This window comes from Enhydra lutris, unplaced genomic scaffold (genome assembly GCF_002288905.1).
Source record: "Enhydra lutris kenyoni isolate GAN:26980312 unplaced genomic scaffold, ASM228890v2 scaffoldscaffold66, whole genome shotgun sequence".
Lineage (NCBI taxonomy): Eukaryota > Metazoa > Chordata > Mammalia > Carnivora > Mustelidae > Enhydra > Enhydra lutris.
This window is the reverse complement of record NW_019154150.1, coordinates 14,391,533-14,408,566: the sequence shown is the minus strand read 5'-3', so window position 1 is coordinate 14,408,566 and position 17,034 is coordinate 14,391,533. Positions and strand designations below refer to the sequence as shown.

Below are 17,034 nucleotides of genomic sequence, written 5' to 3'. Positions count from 1 at the left end.
TTCCCATTTCTGCCTGTGTTGGTGCTTATCACCTCTTATGTTGAGAATAGTCACTGTCAGCTAACTGATCTTTCTGTTCCCCGTCCCTTCTTTTTTTTTTTTTTTAAGATTTTATTTATTTATTTGATAGAGATCACAAGTAGGTAGAGAAGCAGGCAGAGAGAGAGGGGGAAACAGGCTCCCCGCTGAGCAGAGAGCCCCATGCGGGGCTCGATCCCAGGACCCCAGGATCATGACCTGAGCCGAAGACAGAGGCTTTAACCCACTGAGCCACCCAGGTGCCCCTGTTCCCAGTCCTTTTTATTTCCAGTCCATCCTCTTCACTCTGGCCTGAATAATCATTGTAAAACTGTAAAGCTGGTAATGATACCATTTTGCCTAATCAGCCCCTTAGCAGCTCCTAGTTACCTAGAGTAGGGCCTGGCAAGCTTTCTCTAAAAGACCAGATAGTAAATATTTCAGGCATTGCTGGCCATATGGGCTCTGTTGCAGCTAACTCAGCCCTGGCATTGCAGTGTAAAAGCAACCAGAGACAGTATGTAAATGAATGAGCATGGCTGTGTTTCAGTTAAACTTTATTTATGAAAACTGAAATTTGAATTTCATGCAATTTCATATGTCATGAAATATTCTTTTGATTTTTTTTCCCAACTATTTAGAAACATAACAACCATTCGTAGCTTGTGGGCCATAGAAATAATAGGTGACCAGTAGGGTTTGGCTTGTAGGCTGGAATTTACCAAAACCCACCCAGAGGATAAAGTTTAAGCTCCTTGGCATAGCTAGTAAGATCTCTTGTGATCTGCCCTGGTTTATTCCTCCAGCCTGATCTTTTATTATTTTCCCTTTACTACTTCTACTACTACAGCAAATGTGCTTGTTCACTTGCTTTTCAATGCCTATAATGAGCCCATTCCAATTTTGCCCTTTGTTATGCTGTTGTTCCCTTTGCCCAGGACATAATTCATCCCTACCTGTCCTCCTCCTCCTCCTCCTCCTCCTCCTGCTTCATCCATTCTCTGCCTGTCAATAACCTACTCCTCTTTTAAGATTCAGCTCAGGTAATACTTGTACTGTGGGGTGTAATTTAAGCTGCCCTCCTTGTCACTTGACCAATTTACTTCCTCATGTCTCAGTTTCTCATGTGAAACAAACAAACAAAATTCATCAATATCATCATCTGACCTGACTCCTAGGATTTTTTTTCATACATTATAATTTTATTTTTGTGTACACGTTTGTTTAACAGTCACTGAATTTCTAGGCCAGATTCAGGTAACTGAAGGGCCTTTATAATTAGTTTATATTGTCTAGATCCAAGGTATGCTGCAAACATAGTCTGGAGCAAAACGGGAAATAACATCTTTCTAAAGACAGGCTTAGAAATTCTAGTCCAGTAAGTTAAGATGTTTCCTTTCTCTGGTAGCGGGGCTTACTCATACCTGGCTGCTAGGCCACAGTTCACAGATATAGCCAAGATAACAGTGTACAGAACACCCAAAACAAGACCAACCAGTCCACCCTGTGTTATGGTACAGGTTTCACAGTTCAAATCACCTGTATTCAAAGGTAAACTTACAAAACCTTTGTAAGATAAGTCCGCAATCAAAAATGGGATCATTGCCATTGGTAAGCCAGCAGCTGTACAAGCCTGTGTCACATTTAAGATGTGTCAAAAAAGACTATTTGCTATTAGACCACAGAGACCAGCGTTAAGTCCAACATATGTTGATCAATGTTCAAGCAGATTCCTTTCTGCTTCTGGGAGTTGGTTAATTTTTCTAGTTATGATATTAAAGATTAAGTCTTCCTTGACAGTATCATGTGGTTCATGATTTTCCATCTTGAGCCTTAAAATATTTTTCAATGATATATTTTCAATAATATATATCTTATGTTTTCCTCACAGCATTCAGTGCCTCTACTGGTCCCCCACGCTGGGGCTCACTCCAACTTTTGTTGTCCTACCCTGAGCGCAACCATCGTTGGCTGACACATGGCTCAAGTCAGGCAGGCACGGGGGATTTTCGTTTTCTTTGTTAGAATCTGGTGAATTACCACATGTACAGCCTTGGGAACATGTTCCACACAGTAATTGTGCGCTCTGTGTTTACTACTATTGTCACTGTAGGTTTCAATTCAAAGACTTTGTTATATTCCTCAGATAGAAAAGTCTATAGCTGACCCTTGAACAACATGGGTTTGAACTGTGTAGGCCCACTCATATGCAGATTTTTTCCGATAAATACAGTACAGTATTGTAAATGCATTTTCTCTTCCTTATGCTTTCCTTAACATTTTTTTTTCTAGCTTACTTTATTGTAAGAATAGAGTATATAATTATATAACATACAAAGTATGTGGTAATGGGCTGTTTATGTTATCAGTAAGGTTTCAGATCAACAGTAGGCTATTACTAGTTAAGTTTTGGGGGAGTCAGAAGTTACACATGGATTTTTCAACTATGCAGGGTGTCAGTATCCTTACTGTGTTAGTCAAGGGTCAACTGTATTTCTAACGTCCCTTCTGTACTTTTTTTTTTTCCTAAGATTTTAAGTAAACTTTATACCCAATGTGGGGCTTGAACTTACAACCCAAGATCAAGAGTCGCTCACTTTACCAACTGAGCTAGACAGGCGCCCCCTTCTGTACCCTTTATAGACATCTGTCTTGGCACTTACAGTACTTGCTGTAGCTTTAACTTAGCTCAATGCATGGCATGTAATGGGTACCTAGTAGATATTAATGAGTGTGTGAAAGAAAAGAGATCTTAGCCTGACTTTAAGTAAATTAAAACAAAATTCTCTTGCATTTCATTAAGTAATAGGACAAGGGACCATAGAATATTAGCAGGTTCATTAATCTGAAAAGAATTTAAGGATTATCTCTTATACAATTGCTCTTCCCTAGTGTTGGGCTTATGTCTGTAGGGGAAAAGGAGATGCTGGCCGAGTGTGAAATCTGGTGGTCCTCCGGGACTTGTCTCTGCTTTGTGCTCTTGCCAGTCCTTTTATCTTTCTTGTCTTACTTATAGTGTTTTTGCCCACCTCTTTCGGTTCAGTCCCCTCCCAGCTCTGGTACAAGAAGCAACATGCTTCTCACCTGGAGTGTGAATGTGGAGCTGTGTGACCAGAAGAGAACCATGTCCTGGGGAGAGTGCCAAGGATTCTAAGAATTATTACAGAAAAGAGACCAGCTACAGAGCCGCAGTGTTCAGAAGGACAGAGGGTAAAGGCCCAGGACCTAGGCAGAACAGAAAGGATGTTCTGAGGGGCCAAAAGCCCTTGGTTGGTGAACAAGAATGTTGTTGCCTGTGCGGGGACAGTGAGTGTAAGGCCCTGGACAAAATGTGACTTTCAGGCACCTTATAGCACTCGGAGTTAGGAGGAGTCAGGAAGATTTTGTACGTGAGGTCCACATACTGTGTGGAGAGCCTCTGGAGTCCGGCTCCTCCATCTCACCGGCTGTACTTCCTGTGATAGAAACAGACTGGGGCCTTGTTCAACAGATGTGGGTTGTTGCAGGCCTGGACTGGGTATCTGTTGAGGTAGTGGGTACAAAAGCATTTTGTACATATGGAACATATGTACATACAGTTTAAAAATTCCTATATAAAATATTCTTTCTCTTAGAAAACACTTGCTTTTTGCTCAGCCATAGTTTCTTACTGAAATTCGTATCTTTTTCATGCTCCTTGGGGCAATGGGAGATTCTGTACATGGGAGGTGCATTCTGGTATAGCCTTGTATTCTAACTTAATTTTGAGACTTTCTCAGGAAATGAAGCAGTTCGCTTTATAAGTTCAATTAAGTTATCTTTATATTTTATATGTTTTTTGCTCTCTGGGGTATAAACTTCTTCAAGGAAGAGGTATAACACTTGCCCATACGAAGGACTCTGTAGATCCTTGTAAAATGGCCCAATCTAAAAATGTTCTGTGCTAGAGCTGTTAAAATTTCAACCCTGCCCTTTTCCTGTGAAAAGTATCTCCTTAGATGTGTACCTCTATTGGTAAGACTTCTGCAATTCTGTGCAAGAGGATTAGCAAGCATTGCAGGCAAGGGCAAACATTTCAAGGAGAAACATTGCAAAGAGTCTTGCTTTCATGCTAGACATAATATCATGCCATAGCTATACATTATGAAACTATTTCTTTTTGAAGCTGATTCACTGGACCAGTAATTTGAAATTCAACTTGATGTTAGAGATTTTTTTTTTTTTTTAATTTAAAATGACTGGTATTGGTCAACTAGGCTGGCAAATTATGTAAGTCATAAGAAATGAAAAAGCTTTGTTTGTAGTCTAGTGCCCAGTTTCAAACAAATAGTAACTCTAAAACTCCTAACCAGCATTGTTGAAGTTTTAAAAAGTCTAGCATCTATTTAGGGCTTCTACATAAGTTGACCAGAGGCAGCTTATTTGAAGAACTAAGTTTGAATTATTCCTTAAAAAAGGAGACAAGGATGAGGTGACACTGGAGTGGATGGAATTTCCAGGTGAACTTCAAGGTTCCCAGCACGTGTATACACTCTTTCTCCCAGATACTCAGTGAAACAGTAATTTAGTGTTGCTGTGAAGGGGCATTGCAGATGTAATTAAGGTCCCAAACTAGTTGACCTTAAAATATGGAGATCATCAAGGTGGGTCTTACTCATCATAGGAGTCATTTCAATCTGGCCCAGAGGTCAGAGTCTGGGAAGTCAAAGAGATTTGAATTCGAGAAGGATTTGACATGAAGAGAGTCCTCTTTTGCTGGTCTTCCAGGTAGAGGAATCCATGGACCATGGATGTGAGCGGTGTGTAGGATCTTAGAGGGACTCGTGCCTGGTAGCCAACAAGGAAAGAGGGGCATCAGTCCTGCAACTGCAAGGAACTGAACTCTGTCAACAAGAAGGAGTAGTTGAAAACACATCCACTGGGGTGCCTGGGTGGCTCAGTCAGTTAAACATCTGCCTTCGGCTCAGGTCATGATCCCAGGGTCCTGGGATTGAGTCCCACATCGGGCTCCATGCTCAGCGGGGAGTCTGCTTCTCCCTTTGCCCCTCCCCTTCTCGTGCTCACTCACTCTCAGATAAATAAATCTTAAAAAAAGGAAAAAGAAAACATAACCTCTTGTCCCCAGCATCCCAAGGGGAAGTTAGCACCACTGACACCTTAATTCTAGATTTATGGCACTCTGAGCGGATCCCCTAGTCATGCTGAGCTAGGCTTCTGACCTACAGGACTTTGAATCAATGAATGGGTATTGCTTTAAGCCACTGAGTTTGTGCTGATTTGTTATTCAGCAATAGAAATCAAATACGAGGCCCCAGTTACGACTCTTTTGGGTTGCTGTAGTAGCCTATTAACTATTAACTGTTCTATTAACTGTTAACTGTTCTCTCTGGCTCTAAACTAATGTTACTCACACTATCTGTGGTGAAGAAACCATTTTTAAAATTTGTGTGTTGTGGACTAATGCTGGGGCAGACTGAGTCTTATGAAGATGGCTACAGAAATCTCTCCCATCCCATGTGCTCTTCCCCACTTCCACCATCAGGAGATGACCATTTATTCTCCACTTGAGGCTAAGTTGACCTTAAAGACTGGCTTGTAACCATCTAGAATGCATTGAAAATGATACCATGTAAGCCCGGGCAGTTTCACCTGGTTGTCTAGGAATGCTCCCTCTTGGTATCCGTCTGCCATGCTGTGAGAGGCTAGGCCACTTGGAGAGGGTAGCAACAGGTGATCCAGTGGGCAGAATTAACTGAGGCTTCCTTGAATCATCCCATGTGACATGTGAGTGAAGAAGCCTGCCAGTGCTTCCAGCCCCTCAGCTGTTCTAGTCACCCCCAGCTTTTGTGTCTTCCCAGCTGACGTCGTGGAACAGACATCAGAGAGCAAGGACAGGTCATCCTCAGCGTGCCCTGTCCAAATCCATGATCCAAAGAAGTCGTTAGCATCATAATGTAGTTATTGTTTTATGACACTAAGTTTGGGGTAGTTTGTTATGCAGCAACAGATAACAAGAATACATAATTTGTAAGATATTATAAAACTGAAATCTAGAAAATGCACTCAGAATATAAGCAGAGGTCATGCAGTGACTACACTGTTGGTCAAAGCCATTACAAACCTGCCTAGACTCATGGGTAGTGAACACAGATCCCACTTCTCGGAGAGGAGAGTTAAAGATTTGGGAACCACAGAACAAAACAACCCAAACAAACAAAACATACATCAAAAGACTTTTAATATTGAGACAATTTTAGGCTTTTGGAACAGTTACAGAATTAGTACAAGGAATTTATGTATGCCTTTCACCCAGCTTCCACGAATGTCAACATCTTACAGAACAATAGCACTGTTATTAAAACCCAGGAAATTAACAATGATATAATCATATTAACTTACCTGCAGATCTTATTCGAGTTTTGCCAGTTTTTGCCGCTTTTTCTAGTCCTGGGTCTGATCTGGGGTCCCACATTGCATTTAGTCTTCTCTCTAGTAGGAGTCCCCCTAAGTTGGGGACAGCTCCTCACTCTTGTCTTTTATGGCTTTTAAATTTTTTTTAAAGATTTTATTTGCTTACTTATTTGAGAGAGTGAGAGAAGGAGCAGGGGGAGGGGCAGAGGGAGAGAGAGAAGCTGACTCCCTGCTGAGCAGGGAGCCAGACGTGGGACTTGATCCTGGGACCTGAGCTGAAGGCAGATGCTTAACCGACTGAGCCTCCCAGAGGCCCTGGCTTTAACACTTTAGAATTGCACTGGGAAGTTATTTTGTAAGATGCCACTCAATCTGAGTAGCATTTTTTTCGTGATTAGATCGAGGTTTGTAGTTTTGGCAAAAGTACCTCAGAAGCAATTGTGTGTCCTCCTCAGTGCGCGATATCAGGGCGTATATTTGATGTCATCTTATTTCTGGTGATGTGGAACGTGCTCTGTTGGTTAAGGTGGTGTCTGCCACATTTCTCTCCTGTAGGTTTCTTTGTGGGGAACTATTTTGAAGCTGTGCAAATATCCCATTTTTCATCATAGTTCAGTGGGGTAATGTTTTAAACTGCTGCAAAGTTCAGATTTCTTATTGTTAGAACCAACAGGCAGAAACTTAGTTTTTCAGATTTGGATAGTTGTCTTGTCACAGACCTGTGGCAGTTTGCAGGCTGGCTCTGGTCTGTAGTCCATTCTTTGAGTAGGAATATTCTGGACTATACTCCTTCCCCCGGTCATTGCTTGCGTTGCTGTCAGATTAGAGTTTGAACAGCAAATCCTATACGTCATTCTTCTGCTTAAAATCCTTCATCAACTCCCTGTAACCTGTAGGTAAAACCCAGACTTGGCACGGAGTTCCAGGTTGCATCATTCTGCTCCATCTTTCACATTGTCCTTTTACTACTCCAACTGCACTGTTCCTCCTGCTCACCCTTTCCGTGTAGGCGCGCTTCACTTTAAAAGGCCAATTCCTTCAGTGCTCGTGAAACACCTCTTCTCCTCAGCCTGGGCTCGCTGGCCTTTTTCCAGTTCGATTCCCTTATCTGTGCTAGAAGTTAATTAACTCTGGTTGCTGTTCAGCGTGTCTGTAAAGCCATTTGACTCCCAAGTTTGAACGCACAGATTTTGAGCTCATAAGAGTAGCCCATGGCAAATGCTCAATAGGGTTAGTCATAATTTGAGTACTGAGATAGTTTTCAGGAAAAAAAAAATCTGCAGCAATAAATAAGATGAGTACAACAACGTGAATTGTTGACGTGCAGAGACAATGGATGGAAAAGCCCTTGGTGGGGACCTCTTGGCTTCTGGTGCTTGCTTCGTGCATATTGTCCCTACCTCTGGTGGGCAGATAAAAACTTCAAGCAAGTTAGCAAGCAAACATGACAGTGCAGTTCTGTGACCAAACCTGGTGCCTCCTTAGACCTATTTAATCATGGTTGGGGCTGCTTTCTTTGTCTTGCAAACCTGAGCCCAGAGCAGGCAGAGATCCTTTCCTTCCCCTCCATGGACCTCCTCCTCCTCCTGGCTCTTCTTTTCTCTGAATAAATAGCAGTATGGTAGGGTAGGTCAAGGGACTTTATTTAGTTACTTTTTTTTTTTTTTTTAAGTTCTTGTTCTTGGTTCATCCCAAGATAGTCTTTATGTTTCAAAAGAAAGTTAAAAAAATGCCAACAATGGTTCAAAATTAATTTTTCCTCATTTCTGTAGCTCTCTGAAGAGAAGCAGAGAACTCTCCCTCTTCCTACTTTTCCTACCTAAATTGTGTTTAGTCATTTATATCTAACTGCTGCTAGAGATTATATTTAGTCTGAATTGTCATGTGTCAGTAAATAAAACTTCTAAAAAGTTTCCCAAAACTGGGGCGCCTGGGTGGCTCAGTTGGTTAAGCTTCTGCCTTTGGCTCAGGTCATGATCCCAGGGTCCTGGGATCCAGCTCCTGCTCAGCGGGGAGTCTGCTTCCCCCCCCCAACTGTTCTCCCCACCACCCATCACTGGTGAGCATTCTCTTTCTCAAAAAAACAAAACAAAACAAAACAAAACAAAAAACAACTTTACCAAAAAAACTTTCCCAACACTAAGAGTAACAATTACTTTAGGCACAGGAGGGAGTTAAAATGCCAAATAATGTATCCTAAAGATGTTCCTAAGTTTATTCAAAATGTTCTAATTCAAACAACACCCTCTTTGTTAATAATATAGATCACAGATAAAGGAAATCCCAGTGAATCTTCTGAATCAAAATTTTGTAAGGAAAGCTCTTTCACCCCATATAATCTATTATTAAATTGTACTGTTAAGGGGAAGAAACAAAACAAAGAAGACCTACCCCTCCAAAAAAAAAAAAAAGAACCACTATATCAAGTGGTCCCATGAACTACATTTGGGATTCAGGGAGGGCAGTATATTTCAGTTTTCATCTGGAATTACTTAAAAACAATATGCTTGGATGGTTAACATAAAGAAAAGTATACTGTGATGTAGTTAATATCTTTGCAGTCCTTTGAAGATTAGGGATAATTTCAGAAAGATCTCTTTTTGTTTGTTTTTGGTTTAAAAAAAAAACCAGATAAATCTTCTTACTTCCTGTCCTCAAGCTGTCTATAAACCATAGAAATTTTATTATTTTAAAATGTAGGATATAACAGGCTCATGTAGTAAAATGATACTGGTGATTTAAAATCGTGGTGGCCAACCGCTGAATGGAGCCCAAAAATAAGATAGCCTTTTGCAAAAGTCTACTCTGATGATTTAGACTTACTGCCTGAACAAGTCCCTGAGACTGCCACATCAGCTTTCTTTGGAGGTAAGCCTCGTCCTTCCTGCTCTACAGAGGCCTGAGCGCCAGGGCTGCTCTCCAGAGTGCAAATCAAAGGAAGAGAGCTCCAAGAAGATTGCTCCATTACTCAGAGCACATCAAGGGTTTGATCACTGGAGACTGGAGCCACTAATTGGTACCACTATAGTGGTATGAGAGGAGGTGGTTAAAATAAGGAGACAGTTTTAAAAATCAAAGTTGAAGAGCGTATGGGAGGCAAATATTGTCTCTAAAGCAATCTAAAATCTCTGGATTTCAGATGTCTAACTATGACCCACATTAAAAAAAAATGCATTTTATGTCACTACCAAGTATGCACCTATAGGGCTAAAACTGAAACAAAAATGTTGTGGAACCATATTATGTGCGACAGCTTTGGATATTTCATTTTATTATTTTTAATTAAGAAAATGCTAGTCAGGGTGCCTGGGTGGTTCACTTGGTTGCGTGTCTGCCTTCGGCCCAGTTCACGGGATTGAGTCCCATGTAGGCTCTCTGTTCAGTGGGGATCCTGCTTCTCCCTCTCCCACTGTCCCTCCCCACTGTTCATAGGCGCTCTCTCTCTCTCTCTCTCTGTGTGTGTCTCTGCTCTTTCTCTCACATGAATAAATAAAATCTTAAAGGAAAAAAAAAAAAAAGAAAATGCTAGTCAGTGAACTCATGTTATTGCACACTTATTGGCCACTTCCCACAGTCTGGAAAAACACTGCCTGAGATTGTCGTAAATATTTGCAGCCACTTTTGTTCCGTACTTGCTTTAGAAAGTTGTTTTTTTTTTTTTTTTTTTTTTAATTTACGTTTAGGTCATGAGTCACAGAAAAGTTCATAGAAATGGTGTGTGTGTGTGTGTGTGTGTGTGTGTGTGTGTGTGTGTGTTTAAACTTAAAGTGCTTTTATTTAGCTCGAGCTCCCTTTTTATTTGCTAGACATGGTTCTGAATCATGTCCGTCCATTCAGGGAATAATTGTTTTGCTTGGTGGTATTCAGAAACATGTGAGGCCTGGCATGCTAGAACTGGGAGTTGAAGGGGTCTGAAGAGGTAGTCCAGGCCAGCCTGCTCTTCATGCAGAAGCCTGGAGAAAGACTAGTTGTAATTCATCAGAACGAATTATAGTAGTTTCTATAGTCATGTCCTAGCAGTAGAGTATATTTAAAAGTACTGTCATGAGGGCACCAGTGTTGTGAGTGGATGCTTCTGGATCTGAATGTTGGGGGGAGAGTATTGAAGAAGCAGGTCTCACCTCTGGGTACCACTGGAGAAGAAGTGGAGCCCATGCCCCCAGGACTTTCTTGGCTTGGGAGCTTGGGCAACTCTCAGATGTATGTGCTTTGCTCTTTCAGCCCAGGCCTAATAAAAATATATGTCATAAAAATTTAAAAAGATAAATTCAGGGAAAGGGGTGGTCAACATCTTGGGAGCCAAGGAAGAAGCCTGGAAATGTGCTGGCCTGAGGTCGTGCTCAGTCTTGAGTCTGTGCATTTCCCATCCTGCCCAGACATGGTGTAAGGAGATTTGGCCTCACATCCAAGCCTTCAGTTGCCCCAGAAAGTGAATAAATAAATTTAGTATTTGTAATATTTATAAATTTAATATTTGTAAATAAATTTAATATTTATAGTCAAAACCTTATCCCCTAAAATATTAAAACTACAGAAATAATTACATTTATTTCTGCTAGATACTGAGGCGCTAAGTACTCACTCCAGTCTTTGGGACTCCTCCCTGTGCCTCACTTTCCCTTAACACGTATTTATAAACACTGCAGTCTCTTTTTGGCAAGTCTCATAGGCTTTTCTTTTATCAGTGTATTATCATAGGCAGACAAGCTCTAGGGAGGCTAGATGATAAATTCCTTTCCTATGCTCCTGGCATCTTCTATGAAATAGACAAACTGTAATACCCACAATGAAGGCAGCATGCTTATCTTAAGTGCTGTCATTTATCATATGAACTCAACACTAATAAAATGAAGGATTCTGATTTATTTTATTTTATTTTATTTTAAAGATTTTATTTATTTATTTGACAGACAGAGATCACAAGTAGGCAGAGAAGCAGACAGATAGAGAGAGGTGGAAGCAGGCTCCCTGCAGAGCACAGAGCCCGATGTGGGGCTCGATCCCAGGACACTAGGACCATGACCTGAGCCGAAGGCAGAGGCTTTAACCCACTGAGCCACCCAGGTTCCCCAGGATTCTGATTTATTTTTAAAATAGAACCAAGAATCAGCAAATTATAGCTTATGGGTCAAATACGGCACATACCTGTTTTTGTAAATAAAATTTATTGGAACACAGCCATGCCTATTCATTTATGTATAATTTATGCCTGCTTTTACATTATAGTGACAGAGTTAAGCAGTCGCTGTAGAGAGCGCGTGGCCACCAAAGCCTAATATCTTGGCCATCTGACCCTTTACAGAAACAAGTTGACTGCCCTGGACTGAAGGAATATTTAGAGAATGAAGTATTGTTTTTAGTAAGGATGGTTGAGGCTATTTTCTCTTCAATGGTGTGAAAAAAATCTTGGCACAATAGATAATATAATAGATAATAATAACTAGTTTTGATGAGAGAAAATTCCCAGTCTATTGGGTGATTGGGGCCTACTCTTTTTTTTTTTTAAGTAGAAGATTAAAAATTATTATACATTCATTCATTAATGCTGAGAAGATAGCTAATGAGGCATATATGAAAGATTGTGTGTGGCACGCTTATAATTTAACTGTGCGGTGAGGGTTGGTCACATGATTTCAGCTGTCATTGCCTATTCTCAAAGTCTTTATAATAACTGTGAGCTTTAATTAATTTTTACATTTATTAATGTCAGTGTATTTGAGATTATACTTGCTACAGATCAATAAGACTAAGCTAATAGTCACTTGCCAAGAGCCCCATATTTCTTGTACTTAATGGATATAGTTAAATGTGTTAAAAATGAGTATTTAATCATCTGGTTCTCGCTCACAAAATTTAAGCAGTAAAACATGGGGCTGCGGTACTCCTGATCAGGGCAGTTTAAATATGAGCTATCTAATGTGTGTTTATCTTTTTTTTTTCTTTCCCCGACAGACTTGTGGAAGAGAGCAAACTGATCCCACTCATTTTTGAAGTAATTCTGGTAAGAAGGGAAATGTGTCTCTGAAATTCAAGTGACATTTAAAAAAAATTAAGGTTTTGACCATGTTGTGGGATTAGGTTCTAACCCTGACTCTGTCCAGAAGGATTCTGTGCCCTTCATCATCTCACTTAACCTTATCAGGCCTCAGTTTCCCTATCTGAACTCTTGTCCAGCTCTGAAATTGTATAGAACACTGCTTACTGACCTGCCTTCTTTTTACAAATCCTTCATGAGATCGGTTTGTGGAGGAAGGGCAGAAGGATGAACATTAGGCTTCACTGTGAATTTTCTGATGCTCGGTAAGCCCTCTGACTTGGTAATCATTGGGTCAGATCAGGAGTTTTGTGCTTATGGCCAGAAAGTCATGTTCTTCTGAATGTGGAATAGCTTAACTTCCATACATCATTTTTTCCTATCATAGAATGCTACTCCATTGAAAAGCCATCTGTTAAAGGAAACCTTTCTTCTATGGTTCCTATGTGTAAAGAGTAAAAGGAGATTGTGGAATTGACTTTCCTCACTTCTGATAAATCCCAGGTTTGAGGAATAGGCTGGAATTTGAATTGGAACTTAGAGCAACAGAGTGCCCTTACCTGAAGAAATGTTCTCTTATACCTGGATTGACTGTCCCCCTTCACTAAAAGCTTGCCCTACAGAGCTGACAGCATAAGGGACAAAGGAGGGGACACCTCCCCAGCCAGCTCAGCCTAACCTACCTTGGTCTTCAGTGGAGCAATAACCCTAGTCTTATAACTGTACCCATGGAAAATTAGCTTTCTTTAATCATCCTGATATATTAATCTGTAAGTTGTTTGCGTGTTGATATGGCTAAATGGTGAAAACATTATTTTTATTAGTGGCAAGGTGAACCTTGTCCTTCTAGGAGAGTGGGTTGGGTTTGCTGAACTGTGTGGTTTGGATGGGGGATAAGAGGTGGCAGTGGATGGTATTCCCAAAGGATGCTCCAGTGACCAGATGACACAGAGCTGCCATGCTGGGGAATGTGCAAGGTTGGAGACTGGATTGAATTTCTTTGAATAATAAGGGTATTTTATAAGCAGTATTGAGAAAAGGAATAGAGAAAATGACAGGAAGATGCATGGAGATGGAGAGCTGTCTAATGGGATTTTAAGCTTTGCCAAGTGGCCTATGTGTCTCCACATCTTCAGTAAGGGTATGTGTGACTTGCTAATTTGTTGCAAGACTGGATTTGTTTTGGCAGACAGTGGGTGCAATAAACCGCCTGCTGTGGGTTTGGCTGGGCGTGGGGCAAGAGCGAAAGCTGTCCAAACAGCCATATCAGGCTTGCATTTGAGGAGACCAGTGTTGAAGACAGGGAGAGTCCTCTAGAGCTAGAACAGGCCTTATTTGGGGTGGAGGGGGGATGTGACTCATTCCCTTGTGGTGGTGGAAACTCCTTTTGTGACTGATGAGAAGTTCTCATCCCATCCTTTGGCAATCACTTCAGGGTCTCAAATCTTGTACCTAGGAAATTGCTTCTTGAAGGTCACCCAAATCCCTCTGTGCTTGGTTAGTATTTGTATAATGACCACCTAGAAAGGCTTTATGTATTTTTTAAGATTTTATTTATTTGTTTTCCAAGAGAGACAGTCTGTGCACAGGAGTGGTGGCGGGGGGCGAGGGGCAGAGGGAGAAGCCAACTTCCTGCTGAGCAAGGAGCCAATGCTGATTCCGGGGCTCTATCCCAGGACTCTGGGATCATAACCTGAGCCAAAGGCAGATGCTTAACAGACTGAGCCACCCAGGTACCCAAAAGTCTTCATATCTTACAAACCACAGTGAATATTTCATTGATTAATGCCATGATTTAGACCTTTGTCATGTGTTGGAGCTGTCATAGAGAGTGGGTAGAGGTGGTGTCTACTCTCCAGATGAGGATCTCAGCTGGTCCTGAGCCCTGCAACCTCCCAGCCATGTCTAGGATGATGCTTTTCTTCTAACCAGAACAGCTCCATACTCTGGTATTATTATCTTGTAGGATGATATCTGGTAGGATAATATACCAGAGTAATACCATATTCTGGTATATTATCTTGTAAGATAATATTTCAAAAAGAGGTCCTGTGGCTAAAAAAAAGGTAAATTTAAAAAAAAAAAAACAACAAAAACCAGGGCACCTGGGTGGCTCAGTGGTTTAAGCCTCTGCCTTCGGCTCAGGTCATGATCTCAGGGTCCTGGGATCGAGTCCCGCATCTTGAGCTCTCTGCTCAGCAGGGAGCTTGCTTCCTCCTCTCTCTGCCTTTCTGCCTACTTGTGATCTCTCTGTCAAATAAATAAATTAATTAAAAAAAAAACAGTTGGAAATCACTGCTTTTTGGGGATAGGACTCTGATGTCCTTAAAGAACATTTTTAAATCCCTTTTCTACTTTTGTCTTTCTTGAGTTTAATAATCTCAACTTTTTCCCTCTGTATGAATGCATTTTTTAATCAGTGGAATGTCTTTGTAGCAGTTATCCTGTGAACAATTACCTTGTCCTTTCTCAATTTTTGTCACCGAGCAAGACATAATATAGCATTTTAGTGATTCTCTGGTGCACCTTTTTTGTCCCCTTCAGATTTTAACATTTCTGAAACTGGGATGTACTTTCCAAATCAGTGGCATTTTACAATTGCTTTCAGCCAGGTGACCTGGTTGTCATTGCCTTAACCAATTCATTTCACTTTTCTTTTTCTTTTTTATAAGTGCCCAAGAGTGATGCATTATAAAAATATATGTCTGAATATGTCTAAAAGAGCTCTTTCAATAAAAATAAAATGAACTTTCTAAGTAATAAGAAATCATGTCATAGTTTAATTGGTAGCATTTTTCTTTCTTAGGGTTTAATAAAATAATGGTACATCTTAGAACTGAGGGATTCCTAGTTTCAGGGAAACACAGTATATACTGTAGTTAGGTTTGGTTTCTAAGCTCAAGGGCCTGTGTGGCATCTACATACATGTAGCAGCTTCTTGTCAACAGTTTGATCAGAAAAGGCATAACAAAAAGATGGTGCGGGGTCCCGCGTATTGGCTACTGCCTTTTAAAAAAGCAAAAGCTGGCGGTCCACGGTGGCCTCCTGATGACTTTGTTCTCCCCTCTTAGCCCATAACTGTTTTCCAGCTTCTCTTGATGTACTTAAAGCCTGATACAGGCTTTATAACTTCCTCCTTTTCTAGAGGTCCTCATACAATGTGCTCTGACCAGCAGTGCATCCTCTCCTGCATGTTTTTCAGTAAGAAAGCAAATGTCTCTCTTCTCATGGGCAGGGATTGCAGGCAGCTTCTGTGTCTTTTCTGTGCGCCTGGAAGGAAGTGAAGATGAAAGAAGCAGAACTGTGAATTTGATGTCCTGTTTATATAAAATAGCCATGCACAAATCATAAGGAGAGCGGGTGGGACAGAGAGCTTTAAGTATGGATCAAACTGGTCAAGATATAGCACAAAGCTGTAGTAATCAAAACAGTCTGGTACTGTCATAAAAATAGACACATAGATCGATGGAACAGAATAGAAAGCCCAGAAATATATCCATGCTTTTATGGCCAATCTATGACAAGAGAGGCAAGAACATACAATGGGGGAATGAACAGTCTCTTCAACAAATGATGTTGGGAAAACAGGATAGCTACCTGCAAAAGAATGAAACAGGACCACTTTCTTATACTCATACAAAAATAAATTCAAAATGGATGAAAGACCTGTGAGACTTGAAACCATAAAACTCTTAGAAGAGAACACAGACAGTAATTTCTCTGACATCAGCCAGAGCAACATTTTTCTAGATATGTCTTCTCAGGCAAGTAATCCAAAAGAAAAACTACATGGACTACACCAAAATAAAAAGCTTTGCATGTAGCAAAAGAAACCACCAGCAAAACAGAAAGGCAACCTAGTGAAAGGGAGAAGATATTTGCAAATCATATATCTGATAAGGGGTTAATACTCAGAATATATAAAGAACTCATACAACTCAACGTCAAAAGAAAACAAACAATCCATTTAAAAAATTGAGGAGAGGACCTGAGCAGACATTTCCTCCAAGAAGAAATACAGATGGCCAAAAGACACATGAAAAGATGCTTGTTGTCATTAATAATCAGGGACATGCAAATCAGAACCACTATGAGTTATCACCTCACACCTGTCAGAACAGCAAGAATGAAAAGAAATAGCAAGTGTTGGCAAGGATGTGGAGAAAAAGCAACCTTCATGCACTGTTGACAGAAATGTAAATGGGTGCAACCATTGTGGAAAACAGTAGAGATTCCTCAAAAAAAAAAAAAATTAACCATAGAAATACCATATGATCCAGTAATTTCACTAATTGGTATTTACCCAAAGAAAAAGAAAACACTCTGAAAAGATACATGCACCGCTGTGTTTATTGAAGCATTATTCACAGTAGCCAAGATACGGAAGTGTCAAGTGATAGATGAATGGATAATGAACACGCACGCACACACGCACACACACACACAGGAATATTACTCAGCCATGGAAAGAATGGAATCTTGACATTTGCAACAACATGGATGGAGCTGGGTGATATTATGCTAAGTGAAATAAGTCAGAGAAAGACAAATACTGTATGATTTCACTTCTTTGTGGAGTCTAAAAAACAAAA

At 40.6% G+C, this 17,034-nt stretch overlaps 1 protein-coding gene and 1 pseudogene across 3 annotated transcripts in view; one reads left to right on the top strand and one right to left on the bottom strand.

Annotated features, from left to right (window-relative positions):
• Window positions 1-17,034, top strand: part of LOC111159058 (unc-51 like kinase 4) — a 618,913-nt gene that overhangs the window by 257,135 nt on the left and 344,744 nt on the right. For all 3 annotated transcript variants that reach the window (XM_022521436.1, XM_022521437.1, XM_022521438.1), the window contains one exon: window positions 12,361-12,409. In XM_022521436.1, the coding sequence (XP_022377144.1) occupies window positions 12,361-12,409 (49 nt within the window). The remainder of the gene's footprint in view (window positions 1-12,360; window positions 12,410-17,034) is intronic.
• Window positions 1,250-1,843, bottom strand: LOC111159059 (annotated as a pseudogene).